The sequence below is a fragment of the Mastigoproctus giganteus genome, chromosome 4, assembly GCF_048544385.1.
Source record: "Mastigoproctus giganteus isolate SK-2022 chromosome 4, ASM4854438v1, whole genome shotgun sequence".
In the NCBI taxonomy this organism is placed as follows: Eukaryota; Metazoa; Arthropoda; class Arachnida; order Uropygi; family Thelyphonidae; genus Mastigoproctus; species Mastigoproctus giganteus.
In genome coordinates, this window is record NC_143578.1 from 28541586 (window position 1) to 28563876 (window position 22291).

At 39.6% G+C, this 22291-nt stretch overlaps 1 protein-coding gene across 3 annotated transcripts in view; it reads left to right on the top strand.

The window, feature by feature from the left end:
- The window catches only part of LOC150086501 (protein Gawky-like), a 382156-nt gene that overhangs the window by 340809 nt on the left and 19056 nt on the right, over nucleotides 1-22291 (top strand). For all 3 annotated transcript variants that reach the window (XM_090372606.1, XM_090372605.1, XM_090372604.1), the window contains exon 15: nucleotides 13601-13656. In XM_090372606.1, coding sequence (XP_090228732.1) covers nucleotides 13601-13656 — 56 coding nt within the window. The remainder of the gene's footprint in view (nucleotides 1-13600; nucleotides 13657-22291) is intronic.

Consider the following 22291-nt stretch of genomic DNA (forward strand, 5'->3'; position numbering starts at 1 on the left):
GTTTGCAGATGACACAAAGGTTGGCAGGGTTGTTAATGACAGTAATGGCAGTGTGCTACTGCAACAGGATCTAGATAATTTGGGCAGATTGGCTGAGAAGTGGCAACTGAAATTTAACATTGACAAATGCAAAGTACTGCATATGGGTAGAAGTAACCCCAGAGAAACGTACCAACTGTGTGGTACTACACTTAAGGTGGTAGAAAATGAAAAAGATCTGGGAGTAATTGTGCAGTCAGATATGAAGTTTTCTGAGCAATGCAGACAGGCTGCTAGGGCAGGTCATGGGGATTTGTCAATGATATATAGGAATTTTGCTAGCAGGGAAAAGGAGGTGATTGTCCCTCTGTATAAGGCAGTGGTCAGGCCACGCCTTGAGTACTGCTTACAGGTCTGGAGGCCTCATTTTAGGAAGGATGTAGATTTACTTGAGCGTGTACAGAGAAGAGCAACACGATTGGTGAGGGGAATGAAGGGATCCTCTTACCAAGAGAGGCTTAAGTTCTGCAAATTGCAGTGGCTGGAGACTAGGCACCTGCGCGGTGATCTAATTGAGGTCTATAAGGCCTTGAATGTGTTGAGCACGCTGAATTCTGATGGGATCCTTCCACTTGTTCAGATTACGAACCTACGGGGACATAAGTTCAAATTAAGAAAGGACAGATGTAGAATAGATGTGCGGAAATTTGCCTTTAGCCAGTGGGTGGTTAATTGCTGGAACAAACTTCCATCTGTCGTTGTGGAAGTTGATAGGTTAAATAAATTTAAGGAGGAACTGGACAGGCATTTGGAGGGAAAGGTGTGATTTTTTTTTTTTTTTTTTGGCTGATGCTGCATAAGCTCATACACTTGCTTTCTTGCATCACGTGCCACTACTACTACTACTATTTTTGAGAAGTCCCTTCTCTCACCGCTTCAGGCGTTGCCCTCTGCACTTTTACTCCACTTCAGTCACAAATCTCCTTAAGACCCTTTTCCAGATACAGAAAGCTCTCAACAATAAGGAATGGCTTAATATATATCCGCAGCTTTTGACAATATTTCAATAACAGCTCTGGAACGAATTTTATCGTACTACTTCAAAATGCAAGGCAATCTCCTGAACATTTTATGTAACATTCTGAAGAAAAGACACTTCATAAGCTCTCATGACAATTTTATTGCCCATTCCATATAGGGAGGCATTCTCTCCTCACTTTTATTTGCTGTAGCTCTGGAACCATTTTTTGCATCCCTTAAAGACAACTTTATTACATATGCTGATGACCTGAAATTCTTTGTGCAATCTTAAGATCTAACAACTTAAGCAAACAAAGCAATAACACAATAAATGGACTGGAGTATAACCTCGACTGTATTGGACTACATTTAATTCCAATCAAATCTGCTCAGATTACAATTACAATCCTCAGAAAAAGAGCAGGAACAAAATCTCTATGCTGGTAAGCAGGTGCGAAGTTTAAAAGGTTAAAGTGCACATAAACTTTGAAATAAAATGGGATGAGGAAACATTTACATCGCAAAAACATATGCTGCACTCTGGGCTGCCAAACAGGAGTTAATCGGCATTAGAAACCCAGATGTTAAAAAGTATATCTTAAAATGTATACTTTCCATCCCACTGTATGCTTCACAGATTTGGTCCTCTTCCCCACCGAGCAACCTAAAAGCTTTTCTCAGTATTGCATACTGGCTCTTGAGATGGCCGAACAGGGTCTCAAATGACCTATTTACTATCTCTAGAGCCATCCTACTTTCCAATCTCAGTATTCCTCCCCGGAAACGGACAATTAACTCAAGAAACATTTTCACATTTTCAAACAGGAAGATTAGATGCTCCCAGCATTGATGGTTTATTTCATTGAGAAGCCCCCAGGAATGTTGAAACAAGACATCCTCTTCAAAGTAACTTTAAAAAAATCTGGATAGCCTAAGTCACTTTTTTCCAGCAAACACGAACTCTTCAATCAACTAAGAATTTAACTGGAAAAGCTCTGTAATGATACTTACAGTTTGCAGGTCCTTGCCTACTCCTATCATCTCATCCAACTTGAGTACTCAGCCACTTGGCTCAAAACTGCATTTAATTTTGATCCCTTTTAACTATATCTTTTTATTGTTCTAAATGTCAAAATTTGAAATATTCTGATATAAAATCATAATTACACATGTATTTCAGAATTTTGTATTCAACCTTTCAGGGTGAACGTCCCATGGACTTTGTAAACTTTTGCTCATGGGGTCCGCTTCACACCTTAGAATGTAGCCCACACCCTTCTAGCCAGGGGTGTCTCCCTCAACAGAAAAATAGATTAATAATAAACAAAATCCATCCTTTTGAAAGGAAGCCTAAGGAGACCCCCCCCCAAATTAAAATTAACGTAAAAATGGTATCAGAACTAATACCTAGGGATTGTTTTTGACTCAAAATTAAGTTTATATCCCCATTTGGCATACTTGCAAAAAAAAAAAAAAAATAGTGAGAAACTACGCAGGCATGATTGGGGGACTCAAAAGAAGGACCCTGGCAATTGTACACTGAGTAGTGTTCTTGCCTATCATTGCCTATGGAGCTGGTTCCTGGTTTACCCACACGGCCATAGTCAGAAACAGGAACAAATTCAGAGAACAATACTTCTTACTATCACCAGAGCATATTGCACTGAGAACACTGGCACTGCAGGTGTTGGCTGGTGCCCTCCCACTTTATTTGGAAGTAGTCAAAAAAAAGAAGATTATATTACAAACTTGGGCATATCAACAGAATTTCTGGGGATAGCCCTTGACAGAGCCATCACCCTCAAGGCTGAAAGAAAGAGAATATTCATGTTTGCCAAAGCTCCATGAGCTATGGCAAACGAATTGGGAGCAGTAACCCAGATGTCTGGTTATCAAAAGGTTTCTCCCACAGGGGGCAATGGCTAGTCCAAAGCCACCAAAGTGGTATGCCCCTGGACTTTTCACAACATTTATATTGACAGGTTCCCTAAAGGATAAATTAACTTCCTGGGGCTGGCTGATTATCCAAATTGTATCTGTGGCGAAAGTGAAGACTGGGCACACATTCTCTTTGAATGTATTATTTATGATATACCCAATTAATAGCAGAAATTGTTCCCCTACACGGTAGACAAGAACATCTATTTATAATAGAAGAAAATAATTATAAAGCTTTGACTAACTTTACACAAAAAGTATTTAAAATGCATATAAATATCAAGAGATGGGCATTATTGCCCCCGCAGCAAAACAACATTCCATATCCAATGTGCCCAAGTCTCTTGCCATGCCCAAATGATGATTTTTTTTAAACTGACAGGGTAGCTATATCCAGCTGCCTGACAGATACCAAAATTTGACTAAACTGGGTTGACTATGCCCCCCCCCAGGATTACCCTGCCCCTAGTGGGGAGATGTGGGGGCCTCACACTAAATAAGTAAACATGTAGAGGAGGGAGATGTACAGGCAGCTAGGGAAGCAGCTTAGTTAAAAAAATTATTAAGCTAGCAGCAAGGAGATGCAATGTAGTATGAAAGCGTGTGAAAGACTGAGACTGGAGCTGATCACTGAATGATAGAATAAAATAGGAATTGTGGTAAAAAGGAATGAATGTTAATTTTGGTGGAAGAGAGTGACCCAGCATGAGTGAGTGAGTGAGTGTTATGGTAGCGTGAAGGAATGAAAGAAATTGGCTGCAAGAACACAAAAAACAATATATTTATTAGAAATACAAATACAATCTCAACTATATATGCTAACAACACAAGCACTGCATCTCCCTCCCCCACTGGCTTGTAAGATCTGCAGCCAGGGCTGCACTTTAATTTTCATTTAAAGAATTGGGTAAATGAGACAAATGCCAGCAAATAAATGAGAGTGTGTCTTGTGAGTGTAGAAGGGTGCAAACCAAATATTAATTTAAGTCCTTGAGGTTCTCACAGACATTCTCTCAGATATGCCAGACAAGCTGTACTTGCTACCTGGGAGTCTAAAACACTGATGGAACTGGTATTCGGGTGACATTCAAATCAAGTGGACCCAATTTTGGCGAAGTCCGGATGGTCTGTGACAGCCAAATCCTCTGCTTGCACCTTTATAACAGTCCCACCATCATGAAGGTGCAATCCTCTGCTTGCACCTTCATGATGGTGGGACTGTTAGTAATCCTGGGTATAACCTATGCACAAGTACATTGTGGGTGACCACCCAGGTGTGAACGAATTTAAGCAGGGGTCGAGCTGTGGCACCCACACCACATGGAGGAATGCCGCTCCTCTCTGTTACCAGGCAGTACTAGTTGGTAGATGACTCTCATCAACCGGTGCAATATCACCACTTTGCTTATTGGAGGCTTGAAGTGGTGGAGTCTCTAGAGCTTAGTTCTGATCAACCCTTCCTTATCTCTTACATCATGCAGTATGATTGATGACTTTTGAGGTTATGATGAACATCGTGGTGAGAACCAATATTCCTTACATTTCGAGGATACAGCTCTAAAATGGTGTTCGCAGGCCGGCCACTAGTTAGTACACCGGACCGAACCTATTGGTAACTCTCTAGGAGGCTTCTGGATCAGCTAGTGTATAATCTTGTTACCTCTACTCTGCCAGATAGTGAATGGAGGGAGTCCGAGTAGTGTGTATGTGTGGGGCATTGTCTAGGCCTCGTTATGTCCAGGATCTGGGTATATTCTTACCGTGTGTGTACGCCATATCCAAAAATATCATTACTTCGTACAGCATGTCCCACCGACTTTTTCTTACTATTGAATACACCATGAATTGTAAAACTAATAGAGCAAGCTTATCTGCGAAAAGATCTAAACCTCCCATGGTTTAGATCTTTTTGCAGATTTGTGAAATGAATTAGGGCATCTGGTCTCAGATGCCCTAATTCATTTCACAATTATACATGGTCTCAATTCTAATCTCAACGATGTCCATTTCCACTTCAGTCTGCCAAACCCCATGTACTTTTTCTGACAGAATCTCAGTTATCGGTTGATTCAACTACTGCTCATCTCAGATGTCCAAATTATTCGCTGTGTGATTCCTTTCGCCTCAAAGGTGGTCCTTGTGCATATGTCCATTCTGATGTTCCCTGTCAGAGACTTGGCAATTTGGAATCTCCTCTCTTCGATCTTCTCTGGCTTAAAATCTCTCTACCTTATAGTATCAAATTCATTTGTTGTCTCTACCGTTCTCCCAACTCCACTAATCACTTGGAGCTCTTTGACTTCCTCTCATTGCAACTTGACTTTCTCCAGTCCAACTTTCCTAACAGTGAGGTAATTTTCCTTGGTGATTTTAATGTTCGCAACTCCAGCTGGCTTCCATTTTCTAGTCACACCGACCCAGCTGGTCGAGATGCTGAGGCTTTTGCAATTACTAATGACCTTGCATAGATTGTTCATTTACCTACAAGAATACCGGACAATATTAATCATACAGCCAACATGCTTGATCTTTTTCGCACAAACAACCCTTCTAAGTACATGGATGTTCTAAGGCACTTCAGATCACAACTTGGTGATTGTCTCTTCTCCAATGGAGCCTTTATCTCACGGCTATTCCGAACCTCGTATTTGGCATTACAAAAATGCAAAATGGGATGACCTGCAAGATTTCTTTTCCTTGGTAGGATTACTGTTTCAAAACTTCTGATGTCAACGTTTGCTCAGATCATGTCAGTGAAATTATTCTTGCAGGAATGGAATCCTTTATCCCACACTCCACTTTAAAATCTCGTCCTTTAACCTTGGTTTTCCAATAAATGTGCTAAGGCTGTTCAAGAGAAGAATGTTGCATATTGTAATTGGCTTGTTTCTAATTCTTCAGCTTCATTTTCTGCCTACACCACAAAGCTCGCAACAATTGTAAAGCAGTTATTAATCAGTCCAAACTAGAGTTTGAACAGGCTAAGAGTAGTAAACTTGCTTCTTGCCCTAATGGTAACCGATCATTCTGGTCTCTTGCCAAAACTATTGGCTGCAACTTTTGCCCATCTCTGCTCCCACCTCTGTCCAAACCAGATGGTTCTGTTGTCACTTCAGCCTAGGATAAAGCTGACTTGCTAGCATCCCATTTTTCTTCCAACTCATATATTAATGATCTTGGTAAAACACCTCCTGCCATTCCCAACACGCTCCATTCAATGCCTATTGTGGTCTTCCGTCAAAAGGATGTCAGAAGGATTTTGACGAATCTTGATGCTAAGAAAGCTCCAGGTCCCGATGGTATTTCTCCACTTGTTCTCAAAACCTGTGCTCCTGAACTTACTCCTATTCTTTGCCACCTTTTTTCACTTTCTTATACCAAAGGTGTTTTTCCTTCTGCTTGGAAATTTGGTCATATCCAGCCAGTTCCTAAAAAGGGTGACAAATCCCTCCCATCCAATTATCGTCCCATTGCAATTACTTCTACTCTTTCTAAAGTAATGGAGAAATCAATTAGCCGCCAACTCTTAAACTACCTAGAAGCCTTCAGTCTGATCAACGATCGCCAGTATGGATTCCATCAGTGTCGATCCACTGGTGATATTCTAGCTTATGTTACCCATTTATGGACAAATTCAATGGAAACGTTCGGTGAAACACAAGTAGTTGCTCTTGACATCTCAAAGGCTTTCGATCGTGTTTGGCATAAAGGTCTTCTAAACAAGCTTCCATCTTATGGTTTGCCAACTGTTTTTACTAATTGGTTATCCAGTTTTCTCTCTGATCGCTTACTGAGGGTGATGGTAGATGGCTCTCTGTCTTCTAACTTCTCCACTAATGCCGGTGTCCCCCAAGGTTCAGTTCTTTTCCCCACTCTTTTCCTCTTGTATATTAATCACTTTCTTCCATTGACTGGAAATCCCATTCATAGTTTTGCTGATGATAGCACATTGCATTCCACTTTCCATTTTAAGAAACCTTGCCCTGCTCAATCAGCTTCAACTTCTGAAAATCTGCTACCAATTCCTTAAATGCCGCTCTTCGGGTAATTCTCCAGTGGGGCACAGACAACTTAGTTGATTTCAACCCTTCTAAAACTCAGTCTTGTCTTATATCTCGCAAAAAGGATTCTTCTGCTCCTGTGCTTATCTTTAGTGACACTCCGATTTCTAGGCAAAATGATATATCTCTTTTGGAGATTACCCTGACTTCTAATCTCTCTTGGCACAAGCACATTACAAATATTGCTTCCTCTGCATCTAAAAAACTTGGTTTTCTCTTTCGCTCTCGGCATTTCTTTTCTTCCAAACAGCTGGTCACTCTGTATAAATTGCAAATCTGCCTTGCCATGGAATATTGTTCCCACATCTGGGGTGGTGCCCCCAAAACCTCTCTCAGTTTTCTTGATTCCATTCAGAAGAGGGTAGTTAGGTTAATTAATGATTCTTCTCTAACAGTCTCTCTCCACTCGCTGTCTCATAGACGTGCTGTTTCTGCTGCATACCGTTTCTACAGATTCTTCCACTGGCACTGTTCTTCTGAATTGGCTTCTATAATTCCCTCTCTCTCTTTCAAAACAGTCCGAACACGTGCTGCCACCAGCCAACATCCATTTACTGTCCAACTTCAAACTCACTGAACCAACTTTTCATCTTCCTCGTTTATTCATTCAACTGCCCTTTTCTGGAACAGCAGTTGAATATACATATTTCCTGAAAATTACAGTCTACAGAAGTTGAAGTCCAATGTCAACAAATATCTTCTTTCGTCTTCTCAACCTCCAAGCACTGTACTAAGTACTATAGGTTCTGATACCTCTCGTGTTTGGGGTTTACATAAAAAAAAAGTATTTACTAACGTTTAGTCTCTAGCCACTAAATTTTAATTATTAGATGTTTAGTACAGTACATACCATTGCAAAAAAAGTGAGAAAGAAGATGGATGTATGGGGAGGGGATGTATATAATAACCTCACAAAAAATGTAGAAAAAAAGCACAAAAACAATATAAAATGTAAACTAAGCCTTTACTAAGAAAAAAGTATAAAACCAGAATAAGAGCAGAGAGTGAATAAGGATTATCAATGGATAAAATTTTCTGCCCCCCAGTGGATGATGGGCAGAGGGCCATTGTGGCCCCTGGCTATCCAAGCAACCATCATGCTGCTGCTGCTAGTTAGTTAGCTGGCAGACCAGGCTAGCCAGGTGGGTAAACTGCCTGCCTGGCAACCCAAAGGTTGCGGGTTCAAATCCTGCTTCGGGCTTGGATCAGAGTAAAATGCCAAAAACTTTGGGAGGTGCATTATGGCCACAGAAGTCGATGTGCCAACAACTAACAAAAAAAAAAAAAAAAATGTTTGTTAGCTGGCTTGGTGTGGGACACTGGCACTGACCAACAGGGCTTACCCCTTGTCCAGTGTGGGATAGAGCACCAATGCAGGCATTCCAACATATGGACTCTTTTCTCTATGACCCTTCATTCATACAACCTGGGTTGGTTGTTCTCTCACTCCCCGCCCAACCTGGGTGACCCTGTCTCCCTTTTGCCTGGTGGGTAAACCCACTGCTATCTGTCAACTCTCTTCCAGGAGCCCCCTTTCAACTAGGCAGGTGCCTTTACTACTGCCCCCTCTTTCTGTCTATCACTTTAATTGCCCTCATTGGGCAACTTGTTCCAGCTATCAATTCAGTTGACCTTTGAAATGTATTCAAAGGTCAACTAGATAATTACCGGTGTGAGGAAAGCATATAATTTGTGTTTTGTCATATACTTGGGTTTTTTTTTTTTTTTTTTGCCAGTGCAGCAAAACCTGTGGCTTCCTTGCACTATGTGGCAAATACTATTACTGTTAAAATCTCGTGCGGAGGGGGTAGGGTTTTTCCCAGTGAGTTATTCTGGGTTTTCAGCCTACACATCATGCAAAGTGACACATGTGCAGACATTGTATACAACAGTGCAATATGGTCTGTGCAGTTAGGCTGTGGTGGGATGTTTAAGTCTGAGAAGTGACCTAGAAAAGCAGGGCAGGGGTCAGCTGTTTGTTTTGTATCGAGGAGGCATAGTATTTTGGGGAGAGCAACATCCACGTGCTTTCTGGCCAGTTCCATTGTGGGGGGGGGGGAAGCAAGGTTTTTAACGAATGATTGGTGATGACTTCTAAATATAGTGCTGTTCTTGTATTCTACCTTAGGAACTCATTTGACCTTATACGGTCATTTCAGAGTATAAACTGAAGGCCTCCCTTATTTGGGAGTTATTGACTTACGTTTCACGTGCTGTGACATCCTATTTTGCTCACTAGGATGTCACGTGCTGTGACATCCTAGTGAGCGAAATATAAATCAAAAACCTGCTTGTTCAACAATTGTAAGCATGGCAGACTTTTCGGTGATACAAAGCCATGGAGTAACAGTTGGAGGTGCTGCTAATATGTAAATTGTTTGCATTTTACATGTGCATATAATTATTGAGAATAGGCTTAACTTGTTTCTTCAATTTTCTTTTTGCACAATAGCTAACAGATTCTTGGAATTTTCAATGGAGAAAGGTTTTGTTGAAAGGTATTGGGAGTTTCAGTTGTGCGGACAGAGTAGACAAAGAAAACAACATTGTTGAAATCATGTGCAATATTGAGGATCCCGCACATTTGATTCTGGGTTGGAGAGAGCTTTGGAAGCAGATGAGCATAAGTATGTTGTGGTACCAGAGTGTGCTTATGAGGTGAGGTGACTGGTATTAAAGTTTGTCATGATGTGACTAGGTCATGGACAATCTGAAACAAAAGATTCTGTTCCTTTGTTCGGTGAGAACTGCTTTATTGCTGCTTATGACTGTGTATAGTTCTAGTTCTCTGAAAATTTATGTTCTTAGAAATGCTGAAGTAGCACAAAGTTCATCAATTAGCAGTGCATTTTAAAATTTGAAGTTTTTTGTGGACAAGTTTTTACTACTTTCAGTGTCAGTGTTCTATCATCAGTTTCATTGTGGCACTTTACTAGAGGATATTATGAGTGGGTGGGGGCCGACACAATTTTCTCTTTCTAGTGAAATTTTGGAAATTCTTTTGACAGCAGTGCCATTGTTATAAACAAAACTTTTAACTCAACATTTCTGAAGAGAGAAGAAAGTCTGCAAGAGTATCTACCTTGAAGCAGTTATAATCATTTGATGTTTAAACTGAAATCCACAGACAAAAAAAAAAAAAAAAAATGCAGTAATGTAGCATACTGTACTGATAAGTAATTCTGTGTCTGGACTTGTAACATAAACAAAATATGTATGCTGTCAGTAAAATTTAGTAGGGTACATGTACAAAGTCTGGATTTAAAAAGGTCAGAAACTAGCAGCTCTGTGTTTGGATCCAAGAAATCAAAAATATTTCTGTCTTGGTCTCAAGCCATTTACATTTTCTAATTTTTGATTTTCATGGACTGCACTTTTAATTTCAGCACTGATTCTCTCTCTCTTTTTTTTTTTTTTTTTTTTTTTTAAGAATTGTTTGCAGAGTTGAGTGAGCAGTTGTCAGTGAGTATTATGGTATGCTTACTAAAATAACCTGATGTTGCTGAAATTAAATATTTCAAACATTTCTGAGAAGTTACACACACACACACACACACACACACATGCAAAGTTTATTTCTTTGTGTTTACTTATACTTTGGCTAAGGGTCTAACAGGAAATAGGATAGCATGGTGGAAAATAGCAAATGGAAGACCATTCACTATTTCCCAAAGGGGGTGAATTGTTCTATTACAGTAACTTGTACTTCCCTTGCTCATTGGGTATAAGCAATTTGTACAGTGAGGGTACATGTATTTTTTATATATTATTATTATTAGTGGGTTGTTTTGCACATTCTAGGGTTCCCCATTCACCGCTTTGTCATCTTGTGGTGAGGCAAGCGCCATTGCCAGCTGTTTGTGTGTAGTGTTGGAATATGTGAAGGTGTGATGTTTTGTTGTGCTGAGCGGTCGGTGTCAGGTGATTTAGCAACCAGGAGGCAAACACTAGTTTGATTGCCCCTTCTCACATCTCTAGCTGTGCAGAGGCAGGCCAGATTCATCTTTTAGCTCCTGCTGGGCATTCCCAGAACTGATTGTCTGGGGAAGCCCGTGGATGTATAGCAGGGGGAAGGAGGGACTGGGGGAATATAGTGATAGAAAGATGGAGATGATAGTTAAGAGGCATCCCCATAGAAGTAGAAAGGAGGACTTTAGTTAAAGTGATAGAGTAGAGCACTGGATGGTAGGTCCAGGAATCCCACCCCAGGTGGGGGTCAGCAACAAAGATCCTACCCTCAGTAAGGGTCAGCAGGCAGCGAAGATCACACCCTAGATGGGGATCAGCAGGGAAGATCCCACCATGGGTGGCGGTCAGTAGCATAGATCCTTTCCCAGGGAGTGGTCAACACAAATGATCCCATCCTTGGAAGAACAGGGTCTGCAGTGTTTTCTGCCAAGGTATGGTTCTGTTGGCCAAGTGAAGTGTCCGTCACTGGATATGACCATGAATGAAGTTAGGTAAGTCACAGTCGAAGAATTGGTCCCATTAATGTGTCTGATCAATCTGATCTTGTTAGCATTTACATGTCAGGATGTCGTTGGCACTGTTCTTGAGTAATAGTTTTCCTACCCTTCAAGAGGGCATTAGCATACCTACAGCCTGAGTTGCAATTAATTCTGGTGCTTCATTTTGGGTATATCAGCCAGTCTCAATTTCAAGTTGTGTCCAGATGTCCACATACAGGTGACAATCATACATCAGGTGGCCCCAAGATTCCCTGTTTCTGCAGGTGCAATCTGGGGTGTTTGTGAGGCCCATGCTGTGGAGTTTTTCATTGAAGCTACCATGGCCTGTTAACAATATTTTTTTATATATAACAGAAAAATTTAATGAAAAGACATTGATCTCTTAAATTGAGATATTATTATTGAGGGTCAAGAAATACCCATTAAATCTACTGACCATCAAAATCTCTGAGACTGTGCCATCAGCTGCTTTTTTTAACTTGCAAATTGTTTTACTATTTATTCTCAGTATATCAGTTACCAACTATTGAACCAGATAAAAATAATATACCATTTGAAACTCTTAAAGCGGCATCTTATCTTCTTGATGGAATATCAAGAAGAAAGGTATTTTAAATTAAGATTTTTTTTACTTCAGATGACCTTACATTTTGAAATGTATTTACATTTGGCATGAAATTTACAACTTTTTTTTTAACATTAATGATTTCTTCATTGAAAATTAGAAAAATCTTCATTAATTGTGGAGCAAACAGGTAAAGTGTAGCATCAAGAATGAAGCACACCACTAAGCATAACTCTTGGTAATATGGCATCTTGTTTTCTTTCTGAAAAAGTGGCAGAAAATATTGCAAAATAGTTCCATGTATATCTTTTTTTAAACGGCATTGCATGTAGTCTTTACTGAAAAAGTATTGGAGCTTTTTAGTTTACTTTGCAATGCAAAAAGCCTAACTGAACTAGACTTTAGATGTTTAGATTGAGGGTATGCTTGACCAATTTGATTGGCCATTGGATGGTCAGTCTCTCTTCCCTTACTTTCCTGGATATCCTGATCATTGAGAATGTGAACAAGGAGCTGACAGGTTTTAGAACATGACTCTGATAACAAAGGTAATTGTTGTGATATAAGTATAATAATTAGTAAACTCCTAATTATTGAAACATTGCAACAATTTTCTTTTCAATATGTAGCTTGCCACTGTGGGAAGCTGAAGTGGAGATCCCAAATCACTTGTTTAGTAATTCAATTTATAGTGGTTGAATCTGTTCCCCATGCTTTTGAAAGTAATTTTGCCTCGGTGGTGCTAGGCCCCAAGTTGTAATATATCTCTAAAAGAGAAATATAATGTTTATTTGTAATCTGATGCTACTTCTCCCTCTACCAACTGATTGCCATTCCAGCACTTGTTGGCATCTCAGTGGTGGGAAGCTGAGCACCTCACATTGCAACACTTGACTCATAAACATAAATATAAGACAATGGTACGCCTTGAGTACTGCGTAAAGGTCTGGAGACCTCGTTTTAGGAAGGATGTAGATTTGCTTGAGTGTGTACAGAGAAGGGATCCTCTTACCAAGAGAGGTTTAAGTTCTGCAAATTGCAGCGGCTGGAGACTAGGCACTTGCGAGGTGATCTGATTGAAGTGTATGAGGCCTTGAATGGGTTGAGCATGCTGAATTCTAATGGGATTCTTCCACTTGTTCAGATTACGAACCTAAGGGGGCATAAATTCAAATTGAGGAAAGACAACTGTAGAATAGATGTGCGCAAATTTGCCTTTAGCCAGCAGACGGTTAATGGCTGGAACAAACTTCCATCTGTCATTGTGGAAGTTGATAGGCTAAATAAATTTATGGAGGAACTGGACAAACATTTAGAGGGAATGGTTGTGTGATTTTTTTTTTTTTTGGCTGATGCTACATAAGCTCACACTTGCTTTCTTGCATAACATGCCACGATTACTATTACTACATATAACTCAGAAAAGAGGAAAAAACTAAGAGACTCAGTGTTGTTACTAACAAAAATTTAATTTTTAGACCATTTCTGTAGTTAAAATTCAAATATAACTGGTACTAAAATGACTCGAGCATTTCTTTGAATTAATTTTCTTTTTTTCTCTCTTCCAGCTTGGGAAAGAAATAATGCTTCAAATTTTTTGGTGCTTAAGAATCTTACTCCACAGGTAATCTTATTTTGTTTAACATATTTTACTTCAGGTTACTGTGGTGATTTAATTGTGGATATGTATATATATACTGTATGTTCTGGCAAATAAGTCTACTTCTATTTTTCTGCCTTGCAAATTTGTGTTTAATCATATTTGCCATATAATCTGAACCCCCCACCCCACCTCACACATGCACATACGCAGTAATCTCTTGCATATTGGTGAATTCCATTAAAATCTTCAATATAGTTAGGGAAAAACACTATGTGGTTGTTTTCCATTAAGATTATTATTATACTTAATGAAAAGCTTAGTGCAATTGCATCATGTTTTTCTGTAAGTGAATTACCGATTTGATTGTTTTGACGGCGGACGGGGATCATAGGATAACTTTGTTTGGTTTTGGATCAATACTAGGATTTTACCGTGGATTTTTTGGATTTTAAGGTACATGCAAATGGAGGTAAGTGATATATTCCAAGTAAGAGTTTTGCTTACTATAGTTTTCACCAATTTTTGTGCCTTTGAAAGTATTTTCATGAGAGCAATCGCTACAGCACTAGCGGTATTGATCTCGCTGTTACTGTTGTTGACTTGATTGCACCTCAAGAACACAAGAGTTTTGAGTATATTACAAGTAAAACTAGCTACATTGGGCATATTTTGAATGGGAAATATGATTATAATGTATTCTCAGAACTTGAGTTAATTTTCTTTGTTTATAGCGGTTTTCCCGCCAAAACTGGAATATCGCAATATTCCAGTTTAAATAGCTGTATGTTGGAATTAGACACATTAAATTATTTTCCCCCACTATAAGGAACAAATGAAAATGGACAAAATGACTGGGCAAGAACAAAATACTGAGGATAAAAGGAAAAAATCTGGAAATAACAATTTAGACAGAGAGACAGACCCTGACTTAGAAATAAGAATTTTAAGCGAAAGGACTCCCAAAAATGATGATAAAACTAATAATGAAAAGACTTAGATGCATGTCCTCCAGGCCTCTTGAGTATGAAAAAAGACCAAAAAAATGAGGAACCAAGCTGAGAATAAAGAGGATAAAGCGAAGGAAAACAATGAAAAGACTGATAATAAGACAGAAGAGGAAAAAAGGTTTCAAGCAATAAATGAATTGGCAGATCCAATTAAACAAATTTCTCTTTGTGCTTTCACTGTGACTTTTTGATAGTTGAATTCTGCGTTCTCTTTTACGTTCCTCTTGTTGAGAAATCCTTTTATTTAGTAGCTCTTGTATCAAAAGTACTGGTAGAGAGCAAGGAAGGAAAGTAACCTTTCTTTATTTTTCATATCTAATAGAGTAACTCCTATTAATTTCGCTTGGTCACTCCAGGCACTGCTCCTGCCTCCCCATGGCGGGGCCGGTAACCTTGGCAGAAAAGTTCATCTGCCGGGGGCTAAAAGGAGCCAAGATGGAACAAAATATGTTTCCTTCTTTGAAACCGACAAGCAGTCGGCTAGACACAGAACACAAACATGACCTCTTCACAAGCAAAGAGGTTAAAAACCATTTCCTCTGCTACCGAGTTTCCTGCATTTTTAATAATGCATTCATTATCAGAACAGCCTCTTAGTAAGCTATCTCCCTTTCTAATCCAAAAACACTTGGAAAGTATTGCAGGGTCTCCCAAGACAGTTAAGAGATTGCAATCAGGGGACTTACTAATAGAAACTGTCAACTGCAGGCATTCTGAAAAACTCTTGAAAATGACAAACTTTGCTAAAATTCCAGTAAAGGTAACTCCCCATGCAACCCTAAATACATCTAAGGGTGTTATATCTAGTTGGGACCTTTTGAATGTGACAGAAGAAGAAGAAATTAAAGAAGAGCTAAATGAACAAAATGTAATTGCTGTCAAAAGAATTATAACTAAAAGGGACAATATACTCACACCCACCAGAAATATCATTCTCACCTTTAGCAGTCTAAATCTACCCTCATCAGTAAAAGCAGGATATCTAAATTGTCGTATTCGTCCTTATATTCCTAATCCGTTGAGATGGCCATTCTCAGACGGCATGCAGAGGGAACCCAGCTTGTCCCAACTGTGGATCTTCTGATCACAGTCAAAATGACTGTTCGGCAAAAGAAATGACTTGTCCTAATTGCAAGGGTAACCATCCTGCTTACTCTAAAACATGTGAGAAGTGGAAAATGGAGAAAAAATTGTAAAATATAAAGTCGAAAACAAAGTTAGTTATCAGGAAGCAAGAAAATTAATTGCACCCAGTATACCTAACCATACCTATGCCAGTATTGCAAAAAAATATCAAACAATAGCCACGCAAACTGATGTTCCTGTTCCATCCAACATATCAATCTCTGACTGGGCTCGAGCTGTCCTTTCTCAGCAGCAGTCCAATATTCTGAAGCACTCAGACCAAGCAAGTAATACGCCTCTTACGATTCCAGCAAAATCTCCTCATTCGCCAGTGATTGCTACTACTCCAAATAATGTTAGTTCAACTTCAAAACAGATTATTCAGGACACATCAATGGATCAAGAGTACTCATCCAAACAGGAAGATCCGATTCTTGAAATATTTGCAGAAGAAGAAGATATGGACACAGGTTGCCCCACCTTTCCAGAAAAATAAACCAAAGCCAGAATGCCACAAGACAGCAGTGTCAGGTACAGCTTCTTCTAAACTCAAATAATGCTTTATATTTTACAGTGGAATTGTAGAGGCTTTCGAGGCAACATCTACGACATTCAGTACTTAATTAGACGCTACTCTCCAGTGGGTTTCTGTCTGCAGGAAACCTATTTAACTGCTCAAATTTCTGTTTCTATAAAAAACTACACAATCTATTGAAGAGATCGGAATACATCCGATTCTGCTCGTGGTGGTGTAGCTATTTTGATTAACTCAAAGATCCTTTCTAGCCAAATCATTCTTCAAACCCAAATTGAAGCCGTTGCTGTGCATCTGATTACTCAGATTGTGTTTACGCTAGTCTCAGTCTATCTCCCACCAAGCAATACCTACTCTTATAAAGATATCGAAGAACTTCTAATACAGCTACCCTCCCCAATCTGCTTGCTAGGGGATTTCAATGGCCACCACCCTTTATGGGGATCCACTAAATGAGATAGACAGGGCCGACTGATTGAAACTCTACTAGATAAACAGAACCTTACCATTCTTAATAGTGGTACACACACCCACATACAATTACCTACTGGACAGACTTCTGCAATCGACCTCTCGATTTGTTCTCTGATACTGTTTCCAGTCATTCAGTGGTCCGCTATGGATGATCCAATGGGAAGTGACCATTTTCCAATTGTCTGTAACCTGCTCACTACACAATCACCATTAGACCAACCCTGCAGAAAATTGAAATTTTCTAAAGCCAAATGGGCCAAATTTCAATCAGCAATAATTCTGGACAAAGAAACTATTCAGCTACAACCTATAGATAAAGTAACTGATTATATCACATCCCATGTTTTAGTTGCAGCAAAATACTCAATTCCATTATCAAACCCCCAACCCGACGGCACATCAACTATTGATGGAACGAAGAGTGCACGAAAGCAAACAAGGAAAAAAATAAAGCATTCAATTTATTCCGTCGATTTCCAATGACAGCTAATTTAATTAGCTACAAGAAGCTAAGGGCAAAATCGCGGTTCATTCACAGGCAAGCCAAGAAAGATTCTTGGACTCTGTTTGCATGTACTATCAACAGAAATACCGACTCCAGATTAATATAGAAGAAAATTAGACAGCTTTCTGGGAAGTTTCCAAACCTTCCCCAATTCTTTCATACAATGGGCAAGAACTCTCTGGTCATCTAGATATAGCGAATGCCTTGGGTAAAACCTTTGTCGAAGTCTCTGCTGCATCAAATTACAATCCGAAATTCCAAAAAATTAAGACCTCCACCGAACAGAGGCCCATCAACTTTAGAACCTCCCGTATAATCAGCCTCTTGAATATTGTGAACTTTTACAAGCCATCAGAACAACACGAAACAGTGCAGCTGGGCCAGATGGCATATATTATGTCATGCTGCAGCATCTCGATGTGCAAAACTTACAAATGCTGCTAGTCTTCTTTAACCGGATCTTCCTGGAAAATATTTATCCAACCTCTTGGCACCATGCTACAGTTTTGCCCTTTTTGAAACCTGGAAAAGATCCTTCTAATCCTAATAGTTACAGGCCAATCTCTCTGTCAAGTTGCCTTGGTAAAATTCTTGAAAAAATGATCCACAGTCGACTCAGCTGGATCATTGAAACTAAACAACTACTGAGTAATTGTCAACATGGCTTTCGCAAAAATAGGTCCTTTCTAGATCTGATGATCAAGGCCGAATCTGAAATTCGCAACGCCTTTGTGAAAAACGAACACCTTGTCATGGTCTCCATTGATATAGAAAAGGCATTCGATACTACCTGGCAGTATGGCATTCTCAGTGACCTACATAATCTTGGTCTACGAGGCAACATGCCTATATTTATTAGGAACTTCCTCCAGAGCTGTTCTTTCCAGGTTCTATACCAAAACTCTTCCTTTCTTCTACATTCTTGCAGGAAGGAGTGCAACCCTATTTGCCCTTAGAATTGATTCCATTTCAAAAGAACTTCCAAATACTGTAGAAGCCTATCTTTATGCTGACGATCTATCCATTTCTTGCCATTCTCAGAGCATGAGATCTGTTGAACGGCAATTGCAAATGTCCCTGATTTCAATGGATATCGGCTTTCCCATCAGAAAACAGTTGCAATCCACTTTTGCAATCAACATAAATTACATATTGACCCTGAACTTCGGATATCAAATTCCACCATTCCGATTGCCAACAATATTAGATTCTTGGGATTAATATTAGACTGCAAGTTAAATTTCTTTGAGCACATTAAAGTAATACGTACTACCTGTCTGAAAAAGCTGAACATGCTAAGAGCTCTATCTGCCCAGTCTTGGGCAGCAGATCGTACAACTTTGCTGCTCTTATACAGAGCACTGATTAGATCTCGGTTGGATTACGGTGTCCCAGTTTATGATTCTGCCCGAAAGAGTATTGCGCTGGCTCGATCCTGTATAACACAATGCACTGAGGATTGCTCTTCGTGCTTATTAGGACATCACCAACCTATAGTCTATATATTGAAGTCCATGACCCCCTTTGTACCTCCGCAGAAAAATGTTACTACTTAAATATGCAGTCAGAATACAAAACAGTTCTCCGCACCCATCCAACCATATCTATTTAATCCACCATTTCATAATCTCTATAGAAATAAACAATAAAATACGACCAGCAGGCCTACGGCTCCTTGAAATAGCACAAAATTGGAATGTTCCTCTCCAGAGTAGTCAGCACAGAAAGAATTATTCTCACCCACCATGGATTCCATTTCCTCAACCAGCCTACGATAATTATTTTCTGCAATGGGGAATGAATTGCTTACCGACTCTGAATGTGCAACAACTCCATGCTAGCCATATTCAAAACTATTTTGACTTCTTACCGATATATACTGATGGTTCCAAATCTCATTCAACCGTTGGAGCAGCAGCAGTGTTTCCCTCTGCTATCATATCAGCCTCTCTTTCACCTGAGTACAGCAGCTTTTCAGCGGAATTATATGCAATACAATTAGCTCTAGAAAATTTGACTCTTCACCCCTCTGCAAAATATTTAGTTTACACCAACTCTCTCAGCTCAATTAGAGCAATGCAGAATCTCTCTCATAAGGATCACCCTGTATTAAATCAAATCAAGAATTTGCTGTTAAAAATTAAAGATCGTCAGCAACGAGTGAACTTCTGCTGGATTCCAGCACATTCAGGCATCAAAGGGAACGAGCTGGCTGATATTTCTGCTAAAAATCCATCAACATTAGACTTAACCTTTGTCTTTATTCCAGTTTATGATTATAATATTATAATTCAAACAGCATACCGACCGTGCACAATGGACAGAGCTATGGCATAAACAAACAAATAACAAACTTTTCCTGTTGAAACAGGACCCAAAATTTTGGCACTCATGCATTCAGACATTACAGTGAGAAGAAGTGGTACTCGCACGGATTAGAATAGGACATACCCATCTAACACACCTCCATCTACTCACAGGCGATGATCCCCCTCAGTGTTCACAGTGCTCTGAACATTTAACCGTCAAACATATTTTGATTGATTGTCCACATTATCAACAACATAGAACTTCAACATTTCATTCTCTGGCAAATCTCCGAGAACGGATAACATTAAATGATATTATTGGTGAAAATGCAAATATTAATGAACTTTTCTGTTATTTGAAACAAATAGGAATGTATGAACGACTATGATTAGTTTCTGACATGAAATGAGATTGAACTGTCTTCACATTAAATATTTATTTATTTGTATTTTTTGAACATTCCTATGAATAGGCGCAATATAGCCACAGCAGCTTGTGCACCATTAAACACCCATACCACACACACAGGACTTCCTCCATAACCAGACTAGCAGAATAGCATCTGCAGATTATAAACTGTTCAACAGTCTTAGAGCAAAGGGTGATAGAACTCAACACAGAAAATAGAATGCTGAGGTCTAGGATAGACAATGTAACTCAGGAAAGGAATAACTACAAAGAAATGAACACCCTAAGTTATGCCCAGGTAGCAAAGGCAAGTAAAACAGAAAATACCCAACCTAACAAACCTAAGGAAATATAGTGATATTAAAAGCAAAACCAAACAGTAACTACAAGACTAGTGAGGCTGTCAGAGAAACTGTTGTGACTCAACTGAAATCCCACCTAAAGGAGATCAGAATAAGCATTATGAGGAAAGTGTGAGAAAATGGGGTGCTACTGGAAGTAGCAAACAAAGAAGATTTGAAAAAAGTAGAAACTAACCCCGAAATCTTAAAACTTGGTTTAAAACCAGAGAAACCAAAGGGAAAGAACCCACATATTCTACTATTTGATGTCATGCAATATACTCCTGAGAAGGAATTAATGACGGGTATATATTATAAAAATTTCAAAGAAATAATGGACCTAAGAAGAGTTTGCTGAACAGTTCCAACTCAAAAGAGCCACAAAAAGCAGAAAAAATGGCCAGATAAATATCATAGTGGAGATTTCCCCAAAAATCTGGAGGCATCTACAAGGGCAGCAAAGAATATATGCTGGCTGGACCAGCCATAGATTTAGGAAACACTTCCCTGTAACAAGATGTTATAATTGTCATAAATTTGGACACACTGCCAGGGGATTACATGACCATAGAAACTGTAGAAATGAAAAATCAGCAGCAAAAATGTGCTACCTGTAAGGCAGCACGGCTGACTGACTATGCACACAGCATCAGGGATGAAAAATGCCCTTGCTATAAGAAAATGACAAAGCAAATACAATCTAGGACCAACTATGGGCCAGACTGAAAATAGAAATGTGACTAGGGCTTTAAATCTCATCCAGTTGAATGCTCAAAGAGCAAGAACTGTTGTAGATCAGATCAAACTCAAATTAGAAGAAAATAATATAGATATCTTGGTACTCCTAGAGCCCCTACACACATAGAGTTCAAGGATACCCAAGAGGCTACAAAAAATAGAATACACCTGGGTGTCCCTTCTACAACAATAGAGGTCAGAAACACTAACCTCACAGTCACAAAGGTGGGTCACCTCTGCTTCCCAGTGGCAGTGTGTGCCCATATCACCAGTGCAGTTGGACAGTTCTATATTATATCTCTTTATGCAAGACCAGGTGAAAACATAAACCTTATTATAGATAGCTTACAAGTAGTCATAAATTTGTTACCTACTGCAAATATCATAGTTTGTGCTGATGTCAACTGCCAGTCAGCCTTATGGCATAGCCGTACAGAAGACAGATCAGCACACACAATGGCCAGATATCAGATTTTATAGCCACCTCACCCTTTCAAGTGATAAATCAATGTAATAACTTACCAAGTTTTAGCAGTACCATGTGGGAGAGGGACTTTAATGTCACTCTTGCCACCAATTCAGTAGCCTATAAAATTTGGCGCATTATAGCCTTAGATGCTAATGCGCCATAAAACCCTAAAACAAACAAACAAAGCCTATAAAATTACAGACTGGTATGTCCAGCCAGCCTGGACCACGTCAGATCATAGAACCATCACCTTCAAACTAAACAGGCAATTGCAAACAACCCAACGCTCCTTGATCAAAAGGTATAACCTTAAAATGGCAAACTGGCAGATTTTCGCAGAACATACAGCAGCCGAACTGCAAAAACAGAAAAATGAGTGGTCTAGATTAGGCAACTTTAGCCCAGACGAGCAAGCACTGACTATGACAAATATTTTAACAAAAACAGCAAACCTGTCTACCCCCATGGAAAAAGCCGAGGAAGCAGACAGTCCCTTGGTGGTGCTCTGAACTAACTATACTCGGGAGAAGGATGCACCAGGCGAGAAGAAATTTTGAAAGAGCCAGAACATCTTGGCCACAAAATGAAGTGGATGCACTGAGCAAGGCGCCTCCGTAGCCAGGTGGGAAGGAGCAGCAGCAGCAGTGCGTAGCACACGCTTCTTGATTAGACCGGGGTTCGAGCCCGTCACCACCAAATACGGAGGATGCGGAAAGGTCAAGGAATGACCACCGCATATCCCGG